Here is a 17633-nt window from a genome sequence, read left to right as displayed (position 1 = left end):
TGTTGCAGCTCTATACAATTCTGGTTGGACCATACTTACGGTCACCTCATTATAGGAAGGATGTGGAAGCTTTAGAGAGGGTGCAGAGGAGATTTACCAGGATGCTGCATGGATTAGACAACATGTCATATGAGGAAAGGTTGAGCGAGCTTTTCTCTGAAAAGCAACGCAGGAAGAGAGGCAACTTGATTGCGGTGCATAAGATTATGAGTGGCATAGATAGAGAGGACAGCTAGCACCTTTTCCCCAGGGTGGCGATGGCCAATACCAGAGGACATAAGTTTAAGGTCAGAAGAGGAAAGTCTGGGGGAGATGTCAGAGGTAGGTTTTTTACACAGAGAGTGGTGGGTGCCCAGAACGTGCTGCCAGGGGTGCTGATAGAATAGGGACACTTTGGAGATGCGAAGATAGGCATATGGAAGTAAGTAAAATAGAGGATTATGGGCTGTGTTGGAGTGAAGGGATAGATTGATCAGGGTGTAGGTGTTTATATAGGTCTTGTACTGCACTGTACTGTTCTATTTTCTCTAAGAGGCATTTACTCAGTTAAATAGGCAAGGCACAGAAGAATATTGTCTGAATGCAGGCCTATGGGATGAGTGCAGATGGGCAAAAAAGGTCAGCATGACATGATAGGCCAAAGGGCCTATTTCTGGGCTGTACAAGTCTGTGACTAAATTCTGGATGAGCCAGTTGGGGACACAACAGAAACCAGCCTCCCCCATGTACTCTGTCTATACTTCTCGCTGCCTTTGTGAAGCAGCCAGCTTAATCAAAGACCCCAACCACCCAGGACATTCTCTCTTCTACCCTCTCCTATCAGGCAGGAGCCTGAGAGGCATATACCACCAGGCTCAAGGAGAGTTTCTATCCTGCGTTATAAGACTATTGAATGGTTCCCTTATGGGATAAGATGGACTCTTGACCTCACAATCTATCTTGTTAGAGCCTTGCACCTTATTGTCTACCTGCACTGCATTTCCTCTGTAGCTATGACACTTTACTCTGTATTCTGTTATTGTTTTACTCTGTACTACCTCAATGCACTGTGTAATGAATTGATCTATACAAGCAGAATGCAAGACAAGTTTTTCACTGTACCTCAGGACAAGCAACAATAATAAACCAATACCAATGCAGATGCTGTAATCTGCAGAAAAAGAACAAACTGATGGATAGGTCAGACAGCATCTGTGGTGGCAAAGGGATGGTTCATATTTCAGGTTGAGACCCTGCATCAGGAGTTGATACAGAGTCTCAAAACAAAATTTTGACTATCACTCTGCCTCCACAGATGCTCCAACCTGCCTCCACAGTTTTCTTTTGTCTTGGATTAGCCAGTGATGCAAACATCCTGTGAATGAATTAAGAATGCCAACCATCCAAAGCACTTGGTAGTCACTCGTTGGCTGTGCCACGATGGATTAGAGCAGATTAACCTATTGTACAGTTCTCCTTAGCATCCCTGAGAAATTCTGTACAGCATCATACATTCTCACAACCATCAACACAGCCTCTGAAATTTTTGGTTTTGCACAATACTGGAGGCTTGAGAAGCAATGCATTGTTGACCTGGTGGTGCTGAGATTGATGTTGCACTGTTGGAGGGGCAGTGCTGATCTGCACCATTGTATGGCCCATTTCTTCAAAGAGATATTACGTTTATCTGTCCCCAGGGGATGTGGATGGTCCCATTATTGCATTACAAAAGAGCACAGTGAGTTTCCTGGGTCAAGATTTGGCCAAGGTTTATCTCTCATGTTACCTGCCACTTGGTTTGATGTTTTCTGCTCATACCAGTAATCCACTGGTGAAACTAGCCCTTCACTTCTTGGGCTAACTGAGGTTTATCAACTGATTAAAGTTCTTGATTTGCCTCTGCAAGTGTGAAAACTGTGCAGTCAGCTCACTGAGCAGATAATCAATTCCTCCATTCGCTGGGAAATTTAACTTCAACCAAGTCTCCCTGGACAATGTATTGTAGAGCAGGAACTGTACAAACCTGGAGTTTATATGGATGATTTATACAGAGAATCAAATGTGTGATGGAAATTGAAATTGGTTTATTGTTGTCACATGTACCGAGGTACAGTGAAAAAACTTGTCTTGCATATTGTTCATACAGATCAATTCATTACACAGTGCATTGAGATAGTACAAGATAAAACAATAACAGAATGCAGGATAAAGTGCAACAGGAAGTGCAGTGCAGGTAGACAATAAGGTGCAAGTTGGATGGTTATGTTATTTGACATGACTTGGTGGAATGCTGTAGATGGGTAAGGAGGAGAGGACTTGAGAGGTGGAATTTGGAGAGTAGGTTTAAGCAAGGATTGAGTTGTCAGATGCAGGGACGAAATGAAAGATGGTGATGCCTACATTTGAGTAGGGGGTTTATGATGAGAATTTGGGGTGATGGGGGTGGTCGTAGAATCATAAAGTGGTAAAGCATAGAAACAGGCCCTTTGGCCCATTGCATCTATGCTGAATATCATGCCTACCTATAATGATCCCACTTGCCTGCATTAATTCCGTATTGCTCTATGTCCTACTCATTCAAGTACCTGTTAAGATGCCTCTTAAATGTTACCATTCCTGGCTCCACCACCTCTCTAGCAGCTCATTCCAGATTCCAACTAATCTTTATGTGAAAAATTTACCCCTGAGATCTCCTTTAAGTCTCCTCCCTGTCACTTTGGACGTTAGACACCATTACCATGGAAAACAGACTCTAGCTTTCGACCAAATCTATGTCCCTCATAATTGTATGTATCTCTATTTTGTCATCTCTCAGCCTCCTTTACTCCAGAGAAAACAGACCTAGCCTCTACAATCTCTCCATATAACTCAAACCCTCCAATTCAGGCAACATCCTTGTGAATCTTTTCTTCATCTTTCCTGCAGTGTGGTAAACAGAATTGCACACAATACTCAAAGTGCAGCCGAAACACTGTTTTGTACAAATGTAACATGACGTCCCAACTCTTCTAGATACCTTGGCCAATGAAAGCAAGCATGTCACCATCTTTGTCACTCTGTCTACTTGTGCAGCCACTTTTGGGGAACTATGTACTTGTACCCCAAGGTCTCTGTTCTACAAAACTCCCCAAGGCCCTGCCATTCACTGTGTAGGTCCTGGCGTGGTTTAACTTGCCAAACTGCATCACTTCACATGTGCCTTTGTTGAATTCCATCAGCCATTCCCTTTCCCACTTTCCTGTTGGGTTGGGGTTAGAGACAACCTTCTTTACTGTCCACTATACCACCAACTTTGGTGTCATCCACAAAGTTAATAATCATGCTCCCAACATTATCGTCCAAATCATTAATATGCATGAGAAACGGCAATGGACTTAACACTGATCCCTGCAGCACACCTCTGGTCACAGGCCTTCAATCTCAAAAATAACCCCCCACTACCACCCTCTGACTCCTTCCACCAAGCCACTTCTGTATCCAATTGGCCAGCTCACCTTGGATCCCATGTATCCTCACCTTCTGGACCAGCCTAGCATGTAGGACCTTGTCAAAGGCCTTGCTGAAGTCCATGTAGATAGCATTCACTGCCCTGAATCCTCTTTGTCACCTCCTCAAAAAAAAACTCAAATCATTCCAAAACCATTTCATCCTAGGATACACCTGGTCCAGCCCAGGGGACTTGCACACCTTTCTGCATTTAAGGCCCTCCAACATAACCTCATTTGCAAAATTGATATGCTTCAGAATATCTGTTACCACCACCACATCTTTTTACATTTGATGGCTGGGGAGGGAAAATGGGATATTCTGTCAAGTATTAAGTCTGCAGAAGGAGGGCTGTTAACCAACGATGTGTTGAGTGAAAAGGAATGTTATACTGGGATAAATTCACTTTAGGTTCTGGTTTTTATCTCAACCCTGATAATAGGGGCAATATCTGGACTATGTTTGACTTGCTTCCAGACTTTGCTCTGAGTCCACTCTCTCTGTCTCTCCCTCATCAGGTCCTGCAATGCCTCCAGGGAGTCCGTTCTCCAGCCCAAGTCTGTCAGCCATTCCAGCTTCAGGTACATCGGCCTAATCCCTTCCCCCACCTCCTCCAAACCCCCTCCTTTCACATCCTCCACCCCCCACCTTTCTCTTGCTCCCAGTCCCCCCCAACAGTTCCACTGTCCCCTTCCCTCTTCTGCCTACTCTGACCCTTCCCCATCTCCTCCGCTGTCCCCTGCCTCTGACTCCCGACACCCCCTCCTCTGACTCCTGACGCCTCCTCAGCCTATAATTGGTTTGCTTCTGTTTCTGTGGTTCTCTGCAGGTTTGAAGCCTGTGGGAATGTCGACACCTCTCTTTTCTGCTGGGAGTCCTGCACACTACAGTGGGGTTTCTCTACCCCCAATCCCCACCATGTCAGGACCAGAGGTTGTGTTTTCTGGAAAACACAATGGGATCTGCATCTACTTCACCCGGATCCTGGGGTATGTGACTGAGCTTGTACATAGAATATAGAACATAGAACACTACAGTACAGGCCCACAGTGTTGTGCCGACATTTTATCCTGCTCTAAGATCTATCAAACCCTTCCCACCCATATAACCCCCTATTTTTCTATCATTCATGTATCTATCTGAGTCTCTTAAATGTCCCTAATGTATCTGCCCCACAACCTCCGCTGGCAGTGCGTTCCACGCACCCACCACTCTCTATGTAAAAAAAAACACACCTGACATCCCCCTTGTATCTTCCTACAATCACCTTAAAATTATGAACCCTCGTGTTAGCCATTGTCACCCTGGGAAAAAGTCTCTGACTGTCCACTCGACCTATGCCTCTTATCATCTTGTACACCTCTATTGTCACCTCTCATCCTCCTCTCCAAAGAGAAAAGCCTTAGTTCACTCAACCTATCTCCAATCCAGGCAGCATCCTGGTAAATCTCCTCTGCACCCTCTCTAAAGCTTCCACATCCTTCCTATAATGAGGCGACCAGAACTGAACACAATACTCCTAGTGTGGTCTGACCAGAGTTCTTTTGAGCTGCAACATTACCTCGCAGCTCTTGAACTCAATACCCCGACTAATGAAGGCCAACACTCCATACGCCTTTTTAACAACCCTATTGACCTGTGTGGCAATCATGAGGAATCTATTGGCCTGGACCTCAAGATCCCACTGTTCCTCCACACTGCTAAGATTCCTGCCATTAACCTTGTATTCTGCCTTCAAATTCAATCTCCCAAAGTGTATCACTTCACACTTATCTGGGTTGAACTCCATCTGCCACTTCTCAGCCCAACTCTGCACTCTATCAATATCCTGTTGTATTCTACAGCAACCTTCTACACTATTCACAACACCACCTACCTTTGTATCATCTGCAAACTTGCTAACCCATCCTTCCACATCCTTATTCAAGTCATTTATAAAAATCTCAACATCCAAGGTTGACGTCTTCGATGGAGATAGGTTAGTAAGGGGTGATCTCGTAGAAGTTCATGAAATCATGAAGAGTATGGATAAGGTGGATGGTCATAGTCTTTTCCCCAGGGCTGGGGAGTCCATAACTACAGATGCAAGATGAAGGGAGAGATTTAAAAGAGACCTGAGAGGCTATTTCTTTACATAGAGGGTGGCAAGTACCTGGAATGAACAGCCAGAGGAATTAGTCAAGATGTGTACAGTTGCAACATTTAAGAGGCAGTTAGGTATTGGTATTGATTTATTCTTGTCACTTGTACCAAGGTTCAGTGAAAAACTTGCCTTGCATACAGTTCATACAGATCAATTCATTACAAAGTGCATTGAGGTAGTACAAGGTAACAATAATAACAATACAGACTAAAATGTCACAGCGACAGGGAAGTGCATTGCAGGTAGACAATAAGGTGCAAGGTCATAACAAGGTAGATTGTGAGATCAAGAGTCCATCTCATCGTACAAAGGAACCTTTCAATAGTTTTATCACAGTGGGGTAGAAGCTGTCCTTGAGCTTGGTGGTATGTGCCCTCAGGCTCTTGTATCTTCTGCCTGATGGGAGAGGGAAGAAGAGAGAATGACACGGGTGGATGTGGTCTTTGATTATGCTGGCTGCTTCACCAAGGCAGTGAGAGGTACAGACGGAGTCCATGGAGGGGAGGCTGGTTTCCATGATGTGCTGGGCTGTGTCCACAGCTCTCTGTAGTTTCTTGTAGTCCCGGGCAGAGCAGTTGCTATGCCAAGCTGTGATGCATCCAGATAGGATGTTTACTGCAGTGTATCGATAAAAGTTGGTGAGTGTCAAAGGGGACATGCCAAATTTCTTTGGCCTCCTGAGGAAGTAGAGACGCTGGTGAGCTTTCTTGGGCATGGCATCTACGTGGTTCGACTAGGACAGGCATGATGTTCACTTCTAGGAACTTGAAGCTCTCAACCCTCTCAGCCTCAGCACCATTGATGTCGACAGGTGCATGTACACTGCCCCCTTTCCTGAAGTCAATGACCAGCTTTTTTGTTTTGCTGACATTGAGGGAAAGGTTGTTGTTATGACACCTGTACTCCAACTCATCGTTATTTGAGATACGGCCTACTACGGTGGTATCATCTGCAAACTTGTAGATGGAGCTGGAGCAGATTCTGGCCACGCAGTCATGAGTATACAGGGAGTAGAGTAGAGGGCTGAGGATGCAGCCTTGTGGGGCACCAGTGTTGATAATAATCGTGCTGCAGGTATTGTTGCCTATCCTCACTGATTGCGGTCTGTTTGTCAGAAAGTCAAGGATCCAGTTGCAGAGAGGGGTGTTGAGTCCTAGGTCTCAGAGTTTGGTGATGAGTTGGCTTGGAATTATAGTATTGAAGGTGGAGCTGTAGTCAATAAACAGTAGTCTAATGTAGGTGGCTTTACTGTCCAGATGCTCCAGAGATGGCTGTAGGGCCAGGGAGATTACATCCACTGTAGACCTGTTTTGGCGGTAGGCAAATCGCAATGGGTCTGTCAGGTTCCCAAAGCTTTCCATCCTCTTTGGTAGTGTCGCGGTTAGTGTAATGCTATTACAGCGCCAGCAACCCAGGTTCAATTCTGTCCGCTGTCTGTAAGGAGTTTGTACATTCTCACCGTGTCTGCGTGAATTCTCTCCGGGTGCTCCGGTTTCCTCCCACGTTTCAAAGACATACGGGTTAGGAAGTTGTGGCATGCTACGATGGCGCCAGAAGCATGGCAACACTTGCGGGCTGCCCCCAGAACACTCTACTCAGAGATGCATTTCACTGTGTGTTTCGATGTACATGTAACAAATAAAGATATCTAATCTTACTGGAACATGCCAGTCCTGAATTCTGATCAACTGATCTTTAAATGACTCCCACATGTCAGATGTGGACTTGCTCAATGAGGGTTTGGCCATTCAAGACACAGATGAAGGGAAATTTCTTCACTAAGAATGTGTTGAATCATGAGGGCTCTGGAGACTGAGTTGCTGAGTATGTTCAAGGGGGAAATTAATACATTTTGAGGCATAAGAGGATCAAGGAAATGGAGTTGGGTAACAATGTGTTGATTAAGCCAGTGCAGTTAATGTAGTCTAATGGACTTCAGTCGGGCCACATTGGAGATAGGTCCAAGAGAGGGATCTCAGGTAAGGGGTTGGGAATTTTGGAAAGGAGGAGATGTGCACGTCATATTTTGCCTAGGTAGTCTCTAACCTAACGGCGTGAATGTTCAATTTTCTGATGAAGGGTAACCTGTCCTTTTCCTTTCCCCTCTTGATCTACCCAGGTCCTCTCTCTCATACCCTATCACCCAGTTTCTATCCCCTCACCCACACACAACTCTTACTAGGTCCCCTATTTCTCCTCACCACCACCACCCCCCCCCCCCCCCCCCCCCCCCAGCTGGTTCCATCTGCCCACCGTCCCTCCCTTACTTGGTTCCATTCCTCACCTTTCTCATCAGATTCCATAACCTCCAACCCTTTGTTGCCTCCACTTATCACCTCCCAGCTTCTGTTGCTTTCGCGATCCTCCCCCCTCCCCACCCACCTGACTCTGCCAATCAACACTTCCTCACCTGGATCCAGCTATCACTTGCTAGCTCTCGCACCCCCCCCCCCCCCCCCCCCAACATCTTTATATTACTGGCTATCCCCTCTACTCCAGTCCAAATGAAGGGTCTCGACCCAAAACATCGATTGTCCATTTCCCTCCACAGATGCTGCCTGACCCGCTGAGTTCCTCCCAGCAGCTTGTTTCTTGCTCCTTAATAGAAAGTTAATGGAAGAATGTAGTCAAATTGTAACTGGGGTGGATTCCTGAGCTGGGATAATGCAGGGTGTCCTTGATGTTTCAGGAATATTTGGGACAGCAGTATTGTGATGGAACAGACAATGCAGCATTACAGGCAGCAGGCAGTACTGGTGAGTACACGTTCCAAACAGTGTTCATTGTTGCAGCCACTGGTGGGAACACATTGTGATACCGATCCTTCAATGTGAGAAGGGATAGCTACTGTTACTAAAGGCAGCCTGCTCCCAAGTAATGCCAATAGATATGGAAATGTTTTATAGAATCGTACAGCATGGAAATGGGACTTTCAGCCTGACTCACCAAGCCAACCAGTGGTTGCCCTTTGGTATTAATCCCATCACCCAGCACTTTGGTCCATACCCATCTCAACCTGAGCAATTGATGTGCTTATCCAAACGCTTAAATGCTGCCAGCAACCCAGCATCAACCACTCTCTCAGGAAATGCATTCCACGTACTCACCACTCTCTGGGTGAAGAAGGTCCCTCTCAGATCCCTGCTAAATCTCTTCCTCCTTACCCTAAATCTATATCCTTGAGTTTTATCTACCTCTGATAGGGGAAGAGTTTCCTACAGTCTACCCTATCCATACCCCTCATAATTTTATATACCTCAATCATGTTTCCTTTTAAGATCCTCCACTCCAGGGAGAACAGACCTTTTCCAGCCTCTCCTCAAAACTGAACTGTTCCATCCCAGGCAACATCCTGGTGAATCTGCACCCTCTCCAGTGCTATCACATGCTTCCTGTACTCTTGGCGACCAGAACTGCATGCAGTACTCCCGCTGAGGTCTGACCAGGTTTCTGTAAAGTTGGAGCATAACCTTCCTGCTTTTGTATTCAACACTCCGGCTAATGAGGACAAAGTAGCCCCTATGCCTTCCTTACCATATTATCTACCTGCATTACCACCTCCAAAGGTCTATAGGTCCTTCTGTTCCTCATACTTGCTAAGATGCTACTGTTCATGGTATATTGTCCAAGCCTCATTTGTACTCCCAAAATGTATCACCTCGTGTTTGTCTGGAATGAACTCCATCTGCCACTTTTCAGCCCATTTTACCAACATATCGATGTATCTCTGCAGCCTCAGACTACCTTCCACACTATCAACAACTCTGCCAATCTTTGTGTTATGTGTACTTACTGATCTCGCCTTCCACATCCATGTCCAAGTCAATACTTAACGGGACACCAATTGTCACAGGCATCCAGTCCCAAACACAACCTTCTACTGTCACCCTCTGTCTCCTATTGCTGAGCCAGTTTTGGATCCAGTTTGCCAACAACTCCTGGATTCCATGGGCTCGAACTTTTTGAACCAGTCTCCCATGTGAGACCTTGTCAAAGGCTTTACTAAAATCCATGTGAATCAAATCTTCTGCCAAGCCCTCATCATTGCACTTCGTTACGTTTCAAAGAAATAAATCAAATTGGTCAGACAGGATCTGCCTTCGACAAAGACATGTTAAAGAGTCATAGTTGTACAGCACGAAACAGGCACTTCAGTCCAATTCATCTTTGCTGACCAAGTTGTCTACCTGAGCTCGTCCTATTGCCTGTGTTTGGCCCATATCCCTCTAAACCTTTTCTTATTCATGCACCTGTCTGAATGCCTTTTAAACATTGTAATTGCACTTGTCTGTACCACTTCCTCTGGAAGCTGTAGAGTACCCAAGACCTTCTTGGGTTCCAGAATATCGGACCAGTGGAGGGCACCGGGTTCTGTTCTAGGGCCTGGATCCCTGAAGCTGGACGTATAGCTACAGAGAGAGGAGTGGGCTGTCTCTGAAAAGTTCCTGCCTTTCCAAGTGATCATCAATCCTCTCCCTCATAACTTTTCCCAACAACTTCCTCACTGCTGATGTTAGGCTCACAGGTCTATAGTTACCAGGCTTTACCCTGCTGCTTTTCTTGAAAAGAGGGACCACGTTTGCTGTCCTCCAGTCATCTGCTAGCTCACCCGTGTCCAGCAAAGATCTAAAAGTCTTGGCCAGAGCCCTAGAAATCTCTTCCCTTGCCTCCTGTTACCACATAAGTCCCATCCAGTCCTGGGGGTTTATCCACTTTTAAGCCTGCCAAAGCACTGAGTGCCTCATCTTTATCTATGGGAACCGGCACTAGACTTTCACCTATCCCTTCACTGAATTCTCCAACTAGAACATTTGTTTCCTTTTGTGAATACCCATTAAAAAGTTTTCCTTCAGTACCTCAGCCTTCTGGCTCCAGATTGCCCCTGTTGTCCCCAGTGGACCCTGTTTTTTTTTCCCTAGTCATTCTTTTGGCCTTGATATCGAACACCTTTGGGTTTACCATAAATGTCTACCAATGATTTGTCATGACCCCTCTTAGTCTTCCTCATTTCCTTTTTAAATGTGTCTCCTCTGTCATTAGTTCTGTACACCTGTCATATGCTTCCTTTTTTCTCTATATCCAACCCTTGATATCCCTCAACATTTAGGGTCATCTTTGCCTGTTACCCCAGCTTTTAGCCTTGCAGGGACATGTTGGCCTTGCACTTTCATTATTTCTCCTTCGAAGGGCAGCATGGTAGCGTAGCAGTTAGAATAACGCTATTACAGGGCCAGTGATTGGTGTTTAATTCCCTCCGCTGTCTCAAAGGAGTTTGTACGTTCTCCCCGTGACTGCGTGGGTTTCCTCCAGGTGCTCCGGTTTCCTCCCACATTCCAAAGACGTACGGGTTAGTGGGTTAACGGGTGTAATTGGGCAGCACAGACTCGTTGGGCCGGAAAGGCCTGTTACCATGCTGTGTAAATAAAAGTTTAAAAAGTTTAAAAGAATGCTTCCCACTGTGCAGATGTAGATTTACCTGCAAGTAGAAACCCCTTTTGCCAGTTCCTCCCTTATGAAAAAGACTGTGACTATCTACCCCACCTGTGTAATTAGACAGGAGCCGCTGAGGATCACCCCCAGACCCCAGGGTGATCACAGTTTCAGGCATGTGTGCAGATGTTGTGTTAATTTGGTATTGGTTTATTATTGTCATTTGTACCAAGGTACAGTGAAAAACTTGTCTTGCATACCAATCGTACAGATCAATTCATTGCACAGTGCAGTTACATTGGGTTACTACAGAGTGCATTGATGTAGTACAGGTAAAAACAATAACAGTACAGAGTAAAGTGTCACAGCTACAGAGAAAGTGCAGTGCAATAAGGTCAAGGTCACAACAAGGTGGATCGTGAGGTCAGAGTCCATCTCATTGTATAAGGGAACCGTTCAATAGTCTTATCACAGTGGGGTAGAAGCTGTCCTTCAGTCTGGTGGTACGTGCCCTCAGGCTCCTGTATCTTCAACCCGATGGAAGAGGAGAGAAGAGAGAATGACCCAGGTGGGTGGGGTCTTTGATTATGCTGGCCGCTTTACCAAGACAGCGAGAGGTAAAGACAGAGTCCAAGGAGGGGAGGCTCGTGTCCATGATGCTCTGGGCTGTGTCCACAACTCTCTACAGTTTCTTGCAGTCCTGGGCAGAGCAGTTGCTGTCCCAAGCCATGATGCATCCAGATAGGATGCTTTCTGTGGTATTTGTTGTTCGTACTCCTAACTGTGAGTTTTCTTCTGTAGTTAGAAAGCAGCGTTGCTGCAAAGATTCTGGCAAATGTTCTGCTGGAACTCAACGGATTGCGGGAATTCCTCGATAGGAACTCCCAGTTTGGGTCTGGAAGTCTGGGAAATGCGAGGTAAGATCAATGTGAAGCGGAGGCCTGTTTAACTCATTGAATTATAGAGAATGTACAACATAGAAACGAGCCATTCACCCTGTCCCTTTTGTTTTAATGTATCCTCATCTAATTCTGTTCTCTTCCTAAAATGCTTTTTTATCTTCTTCCCTCTTGTCTCCCCTTGCGCCCCCAACCCGGCGCCACCGCCTCTCACCACTGTGTCTTTCATAACCTTTGGTAATTTTAAAGATCTCTATTACATCAGCCATATAACATTAAAAGACAAAAGCAACCTCACCTGCTCTTCATCTGATAGATCACTTTGCAGTTAGGGTGCTGTCCTGAACAGACTTTTTTGCCCTGATACTCCCTCCCTCACACCAGCTCAACAGTGAATTGAACACCAAGTGTGCAACCAGGGCTGATGTCCACAATAACTGAGACAATTTGTGCTTTTCCAGTTTTAGTGCATCCAATGTACCACAGCGGCTGCTGGGATTTATGCGCCCTGATGGAGGCTCACAGCAAGTTCAACAGGAGCTTCAAAGGAAGTACCATAGTGAGTAGCTCAGAAATTCATCAAACCATTTAAGTAGCTTTCGCAACTTATTAATGCCTGCAATATTTGGCTGATAAACGTTAAATTTTGGATCATAACTGTGGGAATCCCTTTGCTGCTGTGATTATTTATTGTTTATTTATTTTACTGGTGATAATGGTGCAGCCAAGGCCAGCATTTAGTGACCATGAGAAGCTTGCTGGGCCACTGAAGAAGAAATTGTGTCAACCACAGATGCAGATGTGATAAGGCACGTGGGAAAAAAGAAAGAGTAAATTGCATCCATTTTAATGCAAGGAGAAATGGCCTTTGGCCCAGTGCCTCTATGCCAACCATCATACCTATCTATACTAATCCCACTTGCCTTCATTAATTCCATATCCCTCTATGTCCTGCTCATTCAAGTACCTGTTAAGATGCCTCTTAAATGTTGTTACATTTCCTGCCTCCACCACCACCGCTGGCAGCTCATTCCAAGTACCAACAGCAACAATGAAACATTCCCTCAGATGCCCTTTAAACCTCCAGTTTCAGACACCAACAATGGGAAACCAGAAATGGCTATTTACCCAGCTGATCTAGATCCTGTTGTAACCTTAGACAGCCTTCTTCACTGTCCACTATGCCTGCAATTTTGGTGCCATCGACAAGCTTACTAATCGTGTGAAGCCTCAGGAGATGGGGGAGATCTTAAACGGTTTTTTTTGCATCAGTATTTACTCAGGAAACTGGTATAGTGTATATGGAAGGAAGGGAAGCAAGCAGTAGTGTCATGGAACATATGGAGATTAAAGAAGAGGAGTTGCTTGTTGCCTTACAGCGAATAAAGGTCGATAAATTCGCCAGGCCTGACAGGATATTTCCTCGGACCTTGAGAGAAACTAGTGCAGAAATTGCAGGGGCCCTGGCAGATGTATTTAAAATGTCCTTAGCCACGGGTGCGGTGCCGGAAGACTGGAGGGTAGCTCATGTTGTTCCAAAAAGGCTCTAAAACTTAACCAGGTAATTACAGGCCAGTGAGCCTGACATCAGTAGTAGGTAAATTATTGGAAGGTGTTCTGAGAGATTGGATATACAAGTATTTGGATGGCCAAGGGCTGATTAAGGATAGTCAGCATGGCTTTGTGCATGGTAGATCGTGTTTAAAGAATCTTGTAGAGTTTTTTTGAGGAGGTTACCAAGAAAGTAGATGAAGGAAAGGCTGTGGAAGTTGTCTCCTTGGACTTTAGTAAGGCCTTTGACAAGGTCCCACATGGGAGGTTAGTTCAGAAGGTTCAGACACTAGGTATCCATGGAGAGGTTGTAAACTGGATTCGAAATTGGCTGTGTGGGAGAAGACAGAGTGGTAGTGGATGATTGTTTCTCAGACTGGAGGCCTGTGACTAGTGGTGTGCCTCAGGGATCTGTGCTGGGACCATTGTTGTTTGTTGTCTATATCAATGATCTAGATGATAATATGGTAAATTGGATCAGAAGTTTGCTGATGACACTAAGACTGGAGGTGTTGTGGACAGCGAGGAAGGCTTTCAAAGCTTGCAGAGGGATCTGGACCAACTGGAAAAATGGGCCAGAAAATGGCAGATGGAATTTAATGCAGACAAGGACAGATCAAGGTAGGACATACACAGTAAATGGTAGGGCACTGAGGAGTGCAGAGGAACAAAGGGATCTGGGAGTTCAGATACATAATTCCCTGAAAGTGGCGTCACAGGTCGACAGGGTTGTAAAGAAGGCTTTTGGCATCCTGGCATTTATAAATCAAAGTACTGAGTATAGGAGTTGGGATGTTATGGTGAGGTTGTATGAGACATTGGTGAGGTCAAATTTGGAGTATTGTGTGCCGTTTTGGTCACCTAACTATAGGAAGGATATCAGTCAGATTGAAAGAGTGCAGAGAAGATTTACTAGTATGTTGCCAGGTCTTCAGGAGTTGAGTTACAGGGAAAGATTGAACAGGTTAGGACTTTATTCCTTGGAGCATAGAAGAATGAGGAGAAATTTGATGGAGGTTTACAAAATTATGAGGGGTATAGACAGAGTAAATGCTAGTAGGCTCTTTCCACTTAGATTAGAAGAGATAAGTACGAGAGGACATGGCTTAAGGGTGAAAGGGGAAAGGTTTAAAGGGAACATTAGGGGGAACTTCTTCACAGAGAGTGGTGGGAGTGTGGAACGAGCTGCCATCTGATGTGGTAAATGCGGGCTCACTCTTAAGTTTTAAGAATAAATTAGATAGATGGATGGGAGAGGTGTGGAGGGCTATGGACTGGGTGCAGGTCGATGCGACCAGCGGAATAAAGTTTCAGCACAGACTAGAAGGGCTGAATGGCCTGTTTTCTGTGCTGTAGTGTTCTATGGTTCTATGCCACCTACATTCTCATCAGAATCATTAATATATTTGACAAGCAGCAGAGAACTCAGCACCAATCTGTGTGGAACACCACTGGTCACAGGCCTCCAATCAGAAAAACAACCCTCCAATACCACTTTCTGACTCCTTAGACCAAGCCAATTTTGTGTCCAGTGTGCTAATTTGCCCTGGATACCATTCATTCTAACCTTGGAGACCAGTTTACCATATAGGACCTTGTCATAGACCTTGCGAAAGGGCATGTAGATGTCTACTGCCCTGCATCAATCCTCTTCAAAAATCCTTGCTGGCAGTGTTCACATCCTGCAAGTGTGGGAAACTAGAGAAGAAATTGCAGGAGCCCTGGCTGAGATATTGGCATCATCATTAGTGACAGGTGAACTGCTGGAAGACTGTAAGGTGGCTAATGTTGTGCCTTTATTTACGAAGTTCTGCAAAGAAGAACCTGGGAACTACAGACCAGTAAATTATTAAGAGGGGATTCTGAGTGATAATATATACAAGCATTTGGAAAGACGGGTGGAGTCACAGAGTAATACAGCATGGAAACAGACTCTTTGGCCCAACTCGTCCATGCTGACCGTGGTGCCCACCGAGCTAGTTCCATTTGCCTGCATTTGACCCATATCCCTTGAAACCTTTCCTGTCCATATACTTACCCAAATGTCTTTTAAATGTTGTTATTGTAGCTGCCTCAACCACTTTCAGATAATCAATGATATATTTCAAGGTACAGTTGTGTAGGATTTGGAGAGAACTTCACAGGGATGCTCCCATGGAACGTGCCTTTTCTCTTTAGACAGCAGAGAATGCCAATGCACAGGTGCTTTTTTTTTACTGGTTAGTGTGGAACTTAATGAATGTTGTTGGAACTCCCCAAATCATGATCTAGAAAGTGTTTCATCACACTCCTGAATTGTGCTTTCCAGATGGTCAAAAGGCTCTGGGGACTTGAGGTGAGTTAGTTGTGACAGAATATCTGGACTTTGCCCTAGTATTTATGTTAATAGTTGATCAGGGATGCTCAGTACAGCTTTGTGCTTGAGAGATCATGTGCCATGAATTTGATTGAATATTTTGAAGTAATAACCAAGAAAGTTGATGAGGGCAGGGCGGTAGATGTCTTCATGGACTTCACTGAAGCCTTTGATAAGGTTCTGCAAATTAGGCTGCTATGAAAAGTTGGATCACATGGGATCCAGGGAGAGCGAGCTCATTGGATACAGAAATGGCTTGATGGTAGGAAGCAGAGGGTGATGGTGGAAAGTTGTTTCTCAGACTGGAGACCCATGACTAGTGTAAGCCCATGTACTCCTAAGTCCTTCTGTTCCACAGCACACCCCAGGGCTCGGAGGCAATTTGTCATCTATATCAATGATTTGGATGAGAATCATTGGCACGGTTAGTAAGTTGGCAGATGATACTAAAATAGGTGGTGTCATTGACAGTGAAGATGGTTATCAGGATTTACGGAGGGATTTTGATTAGCTGGGTAATTGGGCCGAGGAATGGCAAATGGAATTTAATTCAGATAGGTGCGAGGTGTTGCATTTGATGAAGACAAATGAAGGTAGAACTTTCACAGTGAACAGTAGGGTCCTGGGGAGTGTTGTAGAACAGAGGGACCTAGGTATACAAGTACATGGTTCCCTGAAAGTGGTGTCGCGGGTAGACAGGGTGCTGAGGAAGGCTTTTGGCATGCTGGCCTTCATCAGTCAGGGCATTGAGCATAGGCGTTGAGATATAATGTTGCAGTTGTACAAGACGTTGGTGAGGCTGCATTTGGAATGTTGTGTTCAGTTTTGATCACCTATAGGAAAGATGCCATTAAAGATGCCAAATTGGAAAGAGTGCAGAGGAGATTTACGAGGGTGTTGCTGGGACCTGAGGGACGAAATTATGAAGAGAGGTTGAGCATGTTGGGACTTTTTTCATTGGAGCATAGGAGAACGAGGGGTGATCCTCTAGAGGTGTCTAAAATTGAGCAGCATCGACAAGTTGAATGCACATAGTCTTTTTCCCAGGTTTAGGGAATCAAGAACTAGAGGGCATAGGTTGAAAGTGAGAGGGGAGAGATTTAATAGGAACCTGAGGAGCATATTTTCATCAAGAGAGTGGTGAGTGGATGGAATGAGCTGCCAGTGGTTGAGGCAGTACATTAACAATATCTAAAATGTACTTCGACAGGTACATGGATAGGAAAGGTTTAGAGGGATATGGGCCAAACGCGGCCAAATGGGATGAGCTTAGATGGGCAGCATGGACCAGTTGGGCCGAATGTCCTGTTTCCATGCTGTATGACTCTAAGTGAATAAATTTAAAAAAAAAACAAGTTGCTTTGGTTTTGAATACATGAAATTCTTTTTCTGAACTCTTTGCATGTACTGTTGACTTTGCTTTCATTGTAATGGTCTTGGGTCTTGCCTCAGTACTGACCAACTGTTTTCTCCCACAGCTGAAGCTCAAGCCTACGAAAAGCTGTCAATGCAGGGCATGCAGCAACTGATCCATTACACCAGCCAAACTCTGGCATTGTGGAAGCTACTGTGTGATCACCAGTTCAGCATTGTCATTGCAGATTTACAGAAGGTAGCAATATTGTTAATTGTGCCAGGCAGAATCTGTCCCACAGGTTCTGTTTTGTTTGCCAACAACACTATTCCACACAGCCTCATCAAACACACCCAGTGCAGTTATAGTCACAGAGTTGCACGACGTGGCTTTAAGGTAATGGGTGGGAAGTTCAAGGGAGATGTCAGAGGGAGG

General features: G+C 45.1%; 1 protein-coding gene across 1 annotated transcript in view; it reads left to right on the top strand.

Moving 5' to 3' along the window:
* The window catches only part of nup155 (nucleoporin 155), a 150398-nt gene that overhangs the window by 89759 nt on the left and 43006 nt on the right, over positions 1 to 17633 (top strand). The window contains exons 17-22 of the mRNA XM_052020337.1: positions 3984 to 4046; positions 4295 to 4454; positions 8298 to 8364; positions 11840 to 11955; positions 12399 to 12496; positions 17323 to 17456. Of these exons, the coding sequence (XP_051876297.1) occupies positions 3984 to 4046; positions 4295 to 4454; positions 8298 to 8364; positions 11840 to 11955; positions 12399 to 12496; positions 17323 to 17456 (638 nt within the window). The remainder of the gene's footprint in view (positions 1 to 3983; positions 4047 to 4294; positions 4455 to 8297; positions 8365 to 11839; positions 11956 to 12398; positions 12497 to 17322; positions 17457 to 17633) is intronic.

This window comes from Pristis pectinata, chromosome 7, assembly GCF_009764475.1.
Source record: "Pristis pectinata isolate sPriPec2 chromosome 7, sPriPec2.1.pri, whole genome shotgun sequence".
Classification (NCBI taxonomy): domain Eukaryota; kingdom Metazoa; phylum Chordata; class Chondrichthyes; order Rhinopristiformes; family Pristidae; genus Pristis; species Pristis pectinata.
This window is presented reverse-complemented; position numbering and strand designations above follow the sequence as displayed.